This window comes from Homarus americanus, unplaced genomic scaffold (genome assembly GCF_018991925.1).
Source record: "Homarus americanus isolate GMGI-L3 unplaced genomic scaffold, GMGI_Hamer_2.0 scaffold6317, whole genome shotgun sequence".
NCBI lineage: Eukaryota > Metazoa > Arthropoda > Malacostraca > Decapoda > Nephropidae > Homarus > Homarus americanus.
This window is the reverse complement of record NW_024730668.1, coordinates 9,491,795-9,505,476: the sequence shown is the minus strand read 5'-3', so window position 1 is coordinate 9,505,476 and position 13,682 is coordinate 9,491,795. Positions and strand designations below refer to the sequence as shown.

At 46.6% G+C, this 13,682-nt stretch overlaps 1 protein-coding gene across 1 annotated transcript in view; it reads right to left on the bottom strand.

Annotated features, from left to right (window-relative positions):
- The window catches only part of LOC121867077 (dynein axonemal assembly factor 11-like), a 157,634-nt gene that overhangs the window by 80,232 nt on the left and 63,720 nt on the right, over positions 1 to 13,682 (bottom strand). Inside the window, exon 7 of the mRNA XM_042366833.1 lies at positions 11,101 to 11,222. Coding sequence (XP_042222767.1) covers positions 11,101 to 11,222 — 122 coding nt within the window. The remainder of the gene's footprint in view (positions 1 to 11,100; positions 11,223 to 13,682) is intronic.

Below are 13,682 nucleotides of genomic sequence, written 5' to 3'. Positions count from 1 at the left end.
GAGTTGAATGGACGCTTCCCTATCCTGAGTGTGGATCACCGTGTTCCAGAGCCTTCCCCCAGGGCCATTGCCGTAGGAAATATCTGTTCATTGTTTGATTCTATCAGTTGTTGACTCCCATTAATTGTTTGATTCTATTAATTGCTGACTCCCATTAATTGTTTGCTCCCTTTAATTGTTTGCTTCCATTAATTGTTTGACTCCATTAACTGTTGACGACTTAATTGTTTGACTCCCGTTGTTATTTGATGTTTGTTGAGTGGTGTCAGAGTTTTGTGTTATATTTTTTATAGTAAAGAGATGTCAATCTCAAACGGTTGTTTGTTATTCCTCAGAAAACCATGGTCCTTGACTTTCCTTAATTAAGAACCTGATTAGTCTGGTAAGGGATTTCTATCCCTAATTCCCAGGCCTTTACCGTGATAATTAACAGGAAATAATTATCACATGTTGGGTTAGTCTTGTATCTGTACTGTAATGCCACGTACCTCCAGTAGGTGTGAGAAGTAAAGTAATGTACAAGGAGTGCCATGTACTATGTATTGCGAGTAGGGCCAAGGAACTGGTCCTGCTATGTAATGTAATGTAACACCAGTAAGGTTGTGTGCAGCAAGAGTGTAAGATCTGAGTAATTACTGTTGAGTAAAGAAATAAGAAAATGAGTAAATAAGAAAATAAGTAAATAAGGAAATAAGTAAAGAAGAAAGTACTGAGTCTGCAATAAGCACAGGAGTTGAGCCTGGTAGTTCTATATTAATAATACATCTTTTTCCCTTTGATTTCATATTAATAAATTTGTTCTTAGAGTATTATAGGTGTATTCATTTCTCCCACAGTATTTTACCTTTATTTCCGTCCAAGTAACTGGATACCAGAATTACAATACCCATGTGCCTAGACCCTCGACCATGCTACCAAAAGAATATGTAAGAACTGAGTAAGAGTCAGAAAAGATAAGAGAAGTAAGTAAGATAAGGGTGGTGTAGGTGTTGGAAAACACACGCGCCCTTACAACGGTGTGTGTTGGAGTAATGTGTGTGTTGGAGTAATGTGTGTGTTGAAGTACTGTGTGTTGGAGTACTATGTGTGTGTGTTGGAATACTATGTGTTGGAGTAATGTTTGTTGTAGTACTGTGTGTTGGAGTTTTGCGTGTGTTGGAATACCGTGGAATACAGTACCTTTGCTTTATAAAAATACAGTCTAATGAATAACACCAAGTTATTCATCAAATTATTCACCAAGTGATACACCATATTGTTTATGACTAGATCTCTGAGGTTGCATCTATCACAGGGGTCGAGCCAGGGTCTGCTGATTCAGTAAACATCGCTCTTTCGTTACCACTCGCTCACGCCCAAGAGAGGGGCAGCTTACTTCATACCACTAGACAAGGAAGTTCACACTTAAAAGAAGTGTTGTCTCAAAGTGATATTCACAACACTTCCCTGGAGAGAATTAACAATATATTATCTCAGATTATATGTGTATATAACTGCTTTCAGCAAAAAAACCAGAAAATGCCAAGAAGAGTTTACATCAAGCCTTGCCACTTAAGAGTTCTACAACTTAATTAAAACAATTAGTGTGATACCAAAACAGCTATCAAAATTGCTGGCAAAAGGTGAGATGAATACTAAAAACTAGTGCAGTACTCAAAAACAATTATTACACCGGTCAACACAATTTTTCTGGCACAAGGTTTTTAAACGGATTTTAAGTAAATTTGGGGTGCAGAATCCAAATATGACTTTGGTTTTTGTCTATCACATCAGGTTTTTGAGAAACGTAAACTTTTGGATCAAAATTGACGGTTTAAACATGTATACATAAATTTTTTCAGCATTATAATTGGGAAACGTAAACTTTTGGATCAAAATTGACGGTTTAAACATGTATACATAAATTTTTTCAGCATTATAATTTGTATTTTTCTATAACCAAAAATTGTTAATATCAAATTGGAAAGTTAATGCACATATAATATTTAAATGTAACATTGAAGGGTGAAAAAAAAAAACAATTAATGTACGGTAGAAATAGTGCAAGTATTAAGATCAAGTTAGTTACATAAACTTCCTCTTTTTGGCCGATCTCTTATGTACAGCTTCTGGAATGTCTCTCATCAAACTCCAGCAGTAGTCCGCCATCATGTTCGAGTCCCATCGACCTTGGTAACGTTCTTCCATTACTTTAATGTCTTGATGAAAGCGCTCCCCTTGCTCCTCGCTCACTTTTCCCAGATTTTCTGGAAACTCGTCCAAGTGACTGTGTAAGTAGTGAACCTTGATACTCATTCTGCATCCAAGTGCTTGTAAACTCAAGAGCAGCTCTTCCACAATTTCTTGATAGTTGTCCGCTTTCTTGTTCCCTAAGAAGTTCTGCACCACATTAGAGAAAACATTCCAAGTTCTTGCCTGTGCCTCAGTCATTGTTGCAAGGAAGTGTGGATCTCTGAGTAGTGTTCTTATTTGAGGTCCATCAAAAATCCCTGCCTTTTTCTTCTCGTCGCTAAGACTTGGAAAGGTTTAGCATATATATCTGAAACACTCTCCACTATGATCAAGAGCCTTGACGAATTGCTTCATGATACCAAGTTTTATGTGCAGAGGAGGAAGGACAATGTTTTTCCTGTCAACCAGAGGATCGTTAATGATATTCTTGTCACCAGGCGTCAAACTATGTCTTGGTGGCCAATTCTTTTTCACCCAATGGTCTGCTTTAGCCCTGCTGTCCCAGTAGCACAGAAAACAGGGGTATTTTGTGTACCCTCCTTGCTGGCCCAATAGAAAGTTTACCATTTTCAAGTCCAAACAAATTAACCATTCATGAGCATGGTATTGCAACCTCTCTAGAACAGTCTTAATGTTTTCATACTCTTCTTTAATTTGTACAGAATGTCCGATTGGAATTGAACCATACTTGTTTCCGTTATGAAGAAGAACACATTTCAAGCTCCTTTTAGAACTGTCAATAAAAAGTCTCCAATCCTTACTATCATATGCTGGTAGTCCCATGGAGAGAAGAAGTCCTTCTACATCATTACAAAAAACAAGCTGGTCATATGAATGAAAGTACTTCCGCAGTTGCTCTTCTCTGTTGCGATAAAAGGAGACACTCGTGCCAGGTTTTAAGAGTCGTTTCTCTTGAAGCCTGGAAGCTAACAATTCAGCAGACTGTTTTGGCAAATTTAGATCTCTGACCAGATCATTCAATTCTGACTGAGTAAACAACGTTGGCTTTTCACAATCTTCACCAGATGGCTTGAAAAGATCAGTCTCTTCATCTTCATCAGTAGAAACAGGTGAATTCCGGTCTATATCCTCAATCTCTGGTAGCTCAGTAAATTCTGGCACGTTACATGATGGAGCAAATCTGAGATCAGATTTGGATTCAGCACCTTAAAGTTAGTAAAAAACAGTTAAAAGGTTTCATGCCAGAAAAAAAATATTTTTTTGTAGACCAGTGTTATTGATGATCCAAGTAACACAAGTAACACTAAGTGAATCGTCATCAAACAAAGCATTTTCAAGGAAAATAAGTGGACAGTGGTTATAACACTTGCAAAACGTGTACACAGAAATCCAGTTGTATAAAAAAATATATAAAGAGGTGCTGACATAGCAGTTAAACCCCCAACTCCAGCTCATGATAACCCGAGTGGAGCCAACACAACCGAGCCTACCCGAGTGTTGTCTTAGTGTCCCAGCCAGCTAACCAACAGCCAGCACAACAACACAGGAGTACAAGGAAGGCTGTGGTTCCAGACAAGTAGACAAGATAGCAGCCCTTGCTTAAGCAATCAACCGCCTCTCCAGTGCACAAAGAAAGGTCAGCCCCAGGTTGATCACCGCAAGAAAGGTCAGCCCAAGGTTGATCGCCGCAAGAAAGGTCAGCCCCAGGTTAATCGCCGCAAGAAAGGTCAGCCCCAGGTTGATCACTGCACCCTCGACACTAGAATCTGGTGTACTGGGTCGTCCGCAGCCGCTTTACACACGGTGTCTTTGTCCTAAGTGATGCACCCATTCTGATCCAGTGCTGCGATTGTGACCGCACACACTGCAGCGCACAGGTCCTCCTCTTGGTCCATGTCCTCAATGTCGGGCGCCGCCCTGAGGGAAGGGAAGCGGGATAGGGCGTCAGCTGCACAGTTCCGCTTCCCTGGAAAGTACTTGACCATGAACCGGAACTGCAGGGTCTTCTCCTTGAGCCTGAACAGGCGCGGATTCGCCACAACCGTGAGGGCTCTGTCCCCTAGCAAGCCAACTAAGGGGTGGTGGTCCATCACCAGAATGAGGTTCGGGCAGCCAAGGAGGAACAGCCTGGCCTTGCACAGGCACCATACCACAGCCAGGGCCTCCCCTTCTACTGCAGCGTAGCCGGCCTCGGCCGTACTCAGATGTCGGCTATCGCACAGAGCCAACCGCCACCCTCCCCTGCAGCAGAAGGGCGTCTCTGGAGAGGCACAGTATTGTTGCAGGACGACAAAGCCGATGCCCTCCCTGCTCCAATCCGTGACAGCTGCCGTAGGCCTGGATTTGTCGTAGTACACCAAGCCGTCCCTGGCCAACTGACAGATGGTGTCCCGGGCCTGGCGAAACTTGAGCCGCAGCTAGTCGTCCCAATACACCCGCTTGCCCACTGGCTTCTTGAGGAGCTCACGGAATGGCTCCATCACAGGTGCAGTGGCAAGGAAGGGAGCCAACTGGTTAACCAGGCCATGCCAGGACCTGATGTCAGTGATTGATGGCTGATCAGGCATGGGGAAGTCCTAGATGGCTGACAGACGTTGGGCAGTGGGCTGGTAGAGGTCCCACCCCAGGAGGAAACCCACAAACTGGGCTTCTCTCCTGCAGAACAACAACTTTTCTGGTTTCAGTGTGATACCTGTGCGAGCGCAGGTCTCCAGAAAATCGTAGGAGTCATAGAGGAGAGTGTCATCCACACACTTGTACTTGCGGGGCACATCCTGAATAGCGTTGTCAAACCTCTTGGTGTAGGCATCTGACGCTGAACAATGTCCCATGGGCGTCCTGCAGTATCGAAAACGGCCCCATGGCGTGATGAATGTCGTCAGGCATCTACTCTCCTCCTCCAACTCCACCTGATGAAATCCCCAGAAGGCGTCGGCGACGGTTTTGAACGAGTGCACTGGCACCCCGGACACCTTGTCGAATGGTGCAGATGTGAGGGACGTCTCCCTCAGACAGCTTGTATTGAGGCGTTGGAAGTCTACAGTGTGCCGAGCTGACCGTTTTTCTTGGCCACCACGACCATCCTGGCGCACCACTCCATAGCCTCATCAGCAGGCACTGGCTGGATGACGCCTCTCCTGACATCCTCCTCCAACTGGGCCTTCACCTCCGCTTCCCAGTGTTTCGGAACGGGAGCAGGTGTGTGACAGGTGTAGGGGGTCGTGCCGGGCGTCAGGTGGATACGGTGAGGGGGACCAGTCATGACTGGCAGTGGGGACCTGCTGGTGATGAATGCAGTGGATGAAAAGTGCGTGAGCAGCCATGCCTCCAACCTTAGAGCAATTGCGACATGTGGCCCCACTAGCAAGGCAGTTGCTTTTGCCCGAGGCATGTGTCATGCAGCAGTTCCCACAGTGCGCGCGACTAGGGTGTCCAGGTCGGGCGGCAGCTACCTCAAACTCACCCATGACATCATCACCAACCGCCGCTGCCTCCGTGGCTGTTCCCACCGCTGCCTGGCCAGACGTACGACACAATACACCAGCATCTCTCACTGCTGCCTCAAGTAACATACACTTGTTTCTTAGCACTTCAACACTATTATAACTGGAGTACCCCTGGAAAATTTCCATTTTCAACACTGGGTTACTCAGGCCCACCATAACTTTACGTAATAGCATGTACTCAGAGAGGTCGTTATCACAAGTGGGACATTAAAATTCTCACTCCACTGCCTCTGCGAAGCATCGTTGAAAGTACCTTTTCATGGGCTCCTCTTCACCTTGTTTGCTGTTGAAAAAATCGTTCCATTTCACAGCTTGGTTTGACGATTGAAGAACCACTCCACTGATGGCGTCCAGGGCTTCCTTGGGCGAGAGATGCTCCCACTGACCTCTGGGATATCTCGAGTCAATCACCCTTTGGAGTGCAGGGACGCAGTTCAGGCGAATGTGGAGTGTGGCCACCAGTTGTGACCATCCGTTCAACATCACCCACGACTCCATGGACCACCTCCATGTCCTAAACGCTGCTGCTGGCATTTCTGCCTCACACTTCTCTGGAGCGACCGCTGCTGAGGGCTTCATTTCCGGCATAGGAGTATGACCGTGGCCGCCAGTAGCTAGAGACGTCATCTGAGCCATCAATGCTCTCATGGTCTGCTGCTGGGCGCGCCTGGTGTTCCCCGCTGGTGTAGAGCTGCCCTGGCGTCCCCTTGAGGGCGTCAAGAATCGTGGACGTGTAGGGGCCATGTTAGCGTCCTCGTCAAGGCTGTTATGGCGTGTCGGGCCCCGGCATCCTACCCACTGTGCCATGTGAGAGGTTTGAATAATAAACCAGATTCTTTGCATACTTCACTCTTGCAGCGTCAGACAGTGACTGGCAACCTTGCGCTGCCACAGACAAACTCCCTCTTCCACACATGGGAAAACATATCGTACGATGGTACTCCATCTCACAATCTCACACTTGGGAAAATTTCTACAAGATCATTGAGTTCCAACAGTTTACCATGGTGCTACAAGAAACAACATGCAAGGCAGCCAGAAAGAAGGAATATAAACTTGGGACTAAGCTTGTAGATTACATAGAGGAAATTTCTATTGTGGTGGAAACTACTCCTAGGGCTCTGTCAGTAGTGCCTGTACCGTGTCTGCTGGAGTACAGTGTGTATTGGAGTACCGTGTGTGCTGGAGTACCGTGTGTATTGGAGTACCGTGTATGTTGGAGTACCGTGTGTGCTGGAGTACCGTGTGTGCTGGAGTACAGTGTGTATTGGAGTACCGTGTGTGCTGGAGTACAGTGTGTATTGGAGTACCGTGTGTGCTGGAGTACAGTGTGTATTGGAGTACCGTGTGTGCTGGAGTACTGGAGTACCGTGTGTGCTGTGTGCTGTGTGCTGGAGTAGCGTGTGTTGGAGTACCAGTACCGTGTGTGTGGTGTGTGTTGGAGTACCGTGTGTTGGAGTACCCACCCCGTGTGTGTTGTATTGGAGTACCGTGTGTTTTGGAGTACCGTGTGTGCTGGAGTACCGTGTGTGCTGGAGTACCGTGTGTGTTGGAGTACCGTGTGGAGTACCGTGTGTGTTGTACCGTGTGTGTTGGTGTGTGTGTTGGAGTACCATGTGTGTTGGAGTACCGTGTGTGCTGGAGTACCGTGTGTGTTGGAGTACCGTGTGTGCTGGAGTACCGTGTATGTTGGAGTACCGTGTGTGCTGGAGTGTGCTGGAGTACCGTGTGTGCTGGAGTGTGTGCTGGAGTACCGTGTGCCGTGTGTGGAGTAGTGTGTTGGAGTGTGTGTGCTGGAGTACCGTGTGTGCTGGAGTACCGTGTGTGCTGGAGTACGTGGAGTAGTGTGTGCTGGAGTACCGTGTGTGCTGGAGTACCGTGTGTGCTGGAGTACCGTGTGTGCTGGAGTACCGTGTGTGTTGGAGTACCGTGTGTGTTGGAGTACCGTGTGTGCTGGAGTACCGTGTGTAAGAAATATCAGGTTTATATGTTCCTTTATTTTCTAATAATTTCCTTACTTTGTCCTTTGATTCCTTTTTTCTTACTCCTAATTATTATTCTATTTATTTTTCTTTCTTTAATCCGTCATATTCTGTTCTTTCTTCCATGGAGAGAGAGAGAGAGAGAGAGAGAGAGAGAGAGAGAGAGAGAGAGAGGAGCAGTGGCGGCTCGTCAGTAGGCACTGTGGAACTGCAGCACCCCCTATTTCACCCGATATATATGTATTATATAATATAATATATCATATATGTTTATTTATTTATACTTGTACAAGATATTTAAAACTATTATCAATAATTCTTAAACGTAATGTCAATGGCCATCCTCTAATTCCGAGAAAACAACAAAAATTCCTGTATGTGGAACTGTCTTACTCGACAGTTTCAGTTCCAATAACGGGCGTTTGCATTGTCCCACGCATGCGCGCATGTCCTGGAGGCAAGCGGGGGCGAGCACTGTGGATCACACAGTGCCGATCTGGTTATCAGTGTGGGAGGTAGTGTTTACACATTGTAGTGGACGTCTCCCCTACAACTGCTTACAACTGCGTAGCCACGCCACCACCTGTTACCGTCTTCCCTAGCAACCAAGCGCATCCGCATTCCAATGTCGCCGTATCCTAGCAACCAAGCCAAAAGACCGGCGACTTCTCGGGTTTTCCCAACATGACTCATAGCGGCTGCTGGGTATATAAGCTCTGTCTCTCCATTGAGATTCATTCTGACCATTCTTCTTGAACAAGCAACACCTCCTCCTCAGCCGCTGCCTGGCAGCCCTCGCATCTCCTCGCCTGCCTGGCGGTCCTCGCTCCCGCCAGCGAGCATGGCGACCCACCAGCTGTCCTCTGAGCTTCCTCACCAACCAACTCTCATTCTGCCCATTTTCCTGAACAAGCAACACCTCCTCCAACAAGCTCCTAGCTGTTAACATTTATTCAACCAGGAGGCCAGCAACAGGCAACATCTTCTCTAACGAAGCTCCTGCACATCTACCTCCTTCAACACGCTACTCACCGAACGTCTTCTACTGAGCAGCCCCACCACACGGCACCTCCAGCACCAGACTGTCTATCATATAACTTATATATTATACAAGAAAACCACATTAGAGTTTCCTTCCATCCTGAGTGCTAGACAACATTAATATCTCGATACCCCTACAAATGGTGACCCCCGGAAAAACGCACACACACAGGATGGAGGAGGAACGGATCTCTCTACCGACTTTCAACCATAAAGTCGAGGACTGGTTAGATCATGTGGAAGCAATCCTCATCAGCTCACAAGCTACTGACGAACAAAAGTACGGTGCCCTGCTCTCCTCCTTGCCCACGGAAGTCGCCACGCATGTATCACGGACTATTTCCAACCCTCCAAAAGACAACAAATTCGCCACCCTGCGGGACGCCTTAAAAACGCTTTACCGACGGACCCGCTCCAGTCTCCTGCAGAACCTATCTTCCATCTCCATTGGAAACTCAACTCCGGGACTTCTCTGGGAGGAGATGTGTAGGCTGAACTCCCGGCACGCAGACAGACTTCCCGAACCTATCCTGCGCCACCTTCACGCACAAAAGCTCCCCACACAAGTACGTATCACCCTGTCCGCAGTAGATTACTCGTCGACACCTGAACTTTACGCAACCGCGGCAGATAGAATATTCAATGAATACACTGCTGTGTGCCATGCTGCAGCAAACCACTCAGTGGTCACACCTCCACTTAGCCCCGGTTTCGTCAACCTGATCAACGCTCCTCAGAGAAGTAGCATTCCACCAGACAAGCAAGACATCAGGGACCTGTTGCAAACCTTGAACCGCAGGATGGACACCATTGAACAGCTCTGCTCCTCCATGCCTGCCCCTTCTCCTGTTCCTGCCCCACGCACTGTGTCCTACCAACCCCAACACCCCCGTCCTGCCCCAGACACCGCCGCCAGCCCCCAGCACAGTGTACCTACCTTCTGTTGGTCCCATCAATGTTTTGGCGCTAAAGCTAGACGCTGTGAGGCTCCCTGCAACTACACGGCGAAGCAACATCGACGGAGACTGGTAGGCGCCATAACCTCCGCCACTATCAAGCAGCACATCACACGCCTTACTTCTGACCTTGACCACTTCACTCCTGCTGCCCGTCACGACCTACTACAAACTCTACATCAGGTGGTTTTTGCATTCAAGGCTACTGCCCCACGCCAGCCTTCCCACCGCCCTGAACACATTCATCCCGTACCTCCTCCGCCAGTCTGCCCACCATGGCCACTTAGAGCACCACCTCGCCCACAACATTCCTGCATACCCTGTTTTCATCCTCAGGTACCTACTGCTCCTGATGACCCCGCAGCCGGCCCTAATGACCCAGATACCCCACCGGGCACCCCTGCACCTGCAGCGATAGAAGCACCACATTCCTCGCCAGTACAACCTTCTCCTATCCACAACCCTCCTCCCTCTGCTTCTCCCACAGATCTCGTGCCTCCAGACAGACTCGTCTCCCTCAGCGGCCGACTGATCCACACCCCTGCCCATTTTGTCTCACATGTGAGAAACAACCCTGCCGACAACAAGTCTTTTGCAACGCCAATGCGACAGTATCCTAGCAACCAAGAGAGCTGTTCAGGGGGGCACCTGCTACAGTATCCTAGCAACACAACAGCTCAGTATCCCAGCAACACAGGGGATCGCCACCTGCTACGTCTTCCCTAGCAACGGAGTCAAGAAACCGGAGAGTTCCCACGGGTTTACTTCCGGCTGTTGTGTATATAAGCTCTGTCTCTCCATTGAGATTCATTTTTCTCTAAGTTCCTGAACACGCAACACCTCCTCCAAGCAAGCTCCTCGCTGCCCAGCTCTCATTCAATCTGGAGGCCAGCAACATGCAACATCTCCTCTAACGAAGTTCCTGCACATCTACCTCCTTCAGCACGCTACTCACCGAACGTATCTTCCAAGCAAGCTCCTCACCACACGGCATCTCCAGCACCAGACTGTCTTTCATATAATATATTTTATATAAGAAAACCACCACCTAGAGTTTCCATCCATCCCATCCTGAGTGCTAGACACATAATATCACGTAACCCTACAGGATCATAACTTCGCTTACTGTAGGACAGTGTACTGTATCTGACGATGTTAATTTTTCTACTTCAAATTTCGAATAAGATATTAAATCAATGCAATACGGACATAAGATAGGACTATAAGTGACTTATTAAGAAAGAAACAACTAAAAACTGGGTATAATACAAATGGGTGACGGTGCCAGTGAGACTCCACCATCAGGGCAGATGTTTATCGCTGGCGATCTATCAGAGCCATTTTTTAATATTGTCTGAGTTAACTCGTATGACACTGTCATGCTTCATAATTTGCTCGACTTGGAGTGAAGGAACTACTCACCAGTTGATGTCGTGTGTAGATGTGAGGGTGTCGTGAGGCTGGCACGTGTTCGTTGTGGAGGACGCAACAGGTGTGATCTTCTCAAGTACACAGGTGTTAAAGGGCCACCTGGGAGGTGCCAGCTAGCCAGATAGATAAAAAAAACCCACACAGTTACCTTTGAAGTGAAGGCCGATCACATCCACCCCCCACACCTTATCTCGTCCTATTAAGAGCGTATCCAATTTTTTGCACTCAATAGCAATATCATTTCTCATGTATAAAACTAAACACACAATATGGTTGAATACCTCTCTCGCAAATGTGAATAACAAAGTGTGTGGCCAAGTATATTGCCTCATACTGCTGTACTCACGCAGTTGTGAATAAGTCATCCTCTATATACAGAACTAAACAAAGAATATATTTGAAATACTCTGTAACATTCAATGCCATAATATCCTCACCACTGGGGACTATTATACACATCCTTTGTGGCCTCTACTCTGTAATCCTTTTGCGCTACCGCTCTCAGGATGAGTATGGAGTGCACAATAAACTAGCCGCTGTAAGTGGCAAATAAAAAAAATACGATCTGATTTTAATTAAATGTGGAATGTCCCTGGTATGTGGCCATCTCTTTTTTTATTATCGACAAGTATTACACTAGCAAAAGGTGTATAGAGCAAGGTTATGAACGGTGGTAGTTTACTGAATCAGTTTGACAGTGGACAGTATATTAGTTGGGCAGCTAAATGCAATTTTTCAAGAGAATCATGCAAATGGTGATACAAGCACCAAATTTGGCATGGTAATTATCTAATGGTTACTAGTCAAGTCTGCCTGATTGGCCATTTGAAAATCCAGGATGGCGGCCATTTTTCAAGATGGCCGCGATATTGACCTTCAAAAGTTGATTTTTCTTATAGAAATTGATGTAGTTGGTCAATCTGAGTGAACTTGGTGTCGATATGTATGTTTTCAAGCATGCTCAGGTGATTTTTTATAGTTTTAAGTCCATTGTAACATTTTTATCCACATAGAATAACACTTTTAGTAAAAAAATATAACAAAAAGAACTTACTAAAAAAAAAGTACTCACTATTAGCACTGGTTCCTGTGACTTCTCCTGACAGTACATCTTTGTGCATTTACTGCTGTTCACATATGCAGCTGCAAAGTGCTGTGCAGGAAAGTCCAGAGCGAAAGCATTTGCATCTCTGGTTGCAGTCTTTCTTACAGGAACATTTGGTCAGCTCCTGACAGCATGTCACAATCGGGGGTAGAGTCGTCCAACGTATCTGCCATGCCTCTCCCTTCTGCATCCATCCCCAGTTGACAGGACTGCTGGTTTCTGGATTGGAGATTGTTGCCTGGCCCCAGATGATACCATCCTGGTAGGCAGCCCGCTTTGCATGTTCCTTGAGGGCTGCCTGGGTTGGTGGAATGGAGTCATATGGTCTCTGCTTGCGGGTAAAGAGATTTAGTCTTGCCTCATCTACACCAGTGGCTGCACTAGATCTGTCGTACATGAGGACAACAAAGCTTTCCAGCTTCTGTAGGTCAACATCAGCAACTGTTGTTGGACATTGGCTGAGTTTGGTGATTGTTTCTGAAACTTCATCACAGACAGTCCATGTCTGCCATGCAGATTTCTTTCCTTTCCCACGGAAGCTAGACACAACGTCACAGCCATTGAAAGCAAGAAAGTATATAGGCTCCCACTAGCTTTCTTTGGCCCTATCGCAGAAACTACATCATGAACTGGAATCCATCGATGACTGGCTCCTTGGCCAAAGGCAATCCACATGTTATCAAGACCAAGCTCCTGTAGTGATGGCAGTACAGATACTGCTATGACGACCACGTCAGTGTCATTGGCTTTGATGATGAGGGACTTGCTACCTTCCATTGCTGCATCCCTAGCATGCACAAATATTCGTGTGTCTGCTTCCTCACGACAGCATGGAGCCACAGCTTCTAGGGACTTCTCTGTGTTGCTAATGGCATCTTCTCCCTTTGTCACAACCACCGTGCTTGTCGTCTGTGCTTCACACATTTTCTCCGCGAGAAAATGGAATAGTTCTGTCTTGTTTTTGTCATCTCGCAGAAAGCTTCTCCAGTTTTTGAGAGTCTTACTGGTTCCTGTAACTCTTCTCCTGATCCCCTGTCCTCGTTTCGACCTGGCTTCAGACTTCAGACTTGACTTTTTGTACACATCAAACACTACATCCACCCTATTGTATTTGGCACCATAAAATTCCACTTTGGGCAGGAAGTCTTCTCTGGCATAGGCATCAAAAGTCTTTGAGGTGCGTGGAGGCAGAGCATTGATCAGTGCTGAGCCATCTATGATGATAGCATCTCCATGTGGTTCTCTCTCTGTAGCAATCACTTGTTGCTTTGGTGTCTCTGACCATTCGTGGTATCTTGCTACTGCTGCTTTCCTCTGTAGCAACTGCAGAGGTTCGCCTTTTCTGAGCTCTATTTAACTTTGAGTTGTTGAACAGAAGTCTACAACTCTCATGATAATGTGCCTTGTTTCTCCTCAAGGTCTCCTCTATCCCATCATCTTCAACAAGTCTTGCAGGGTCAAGCTTGAA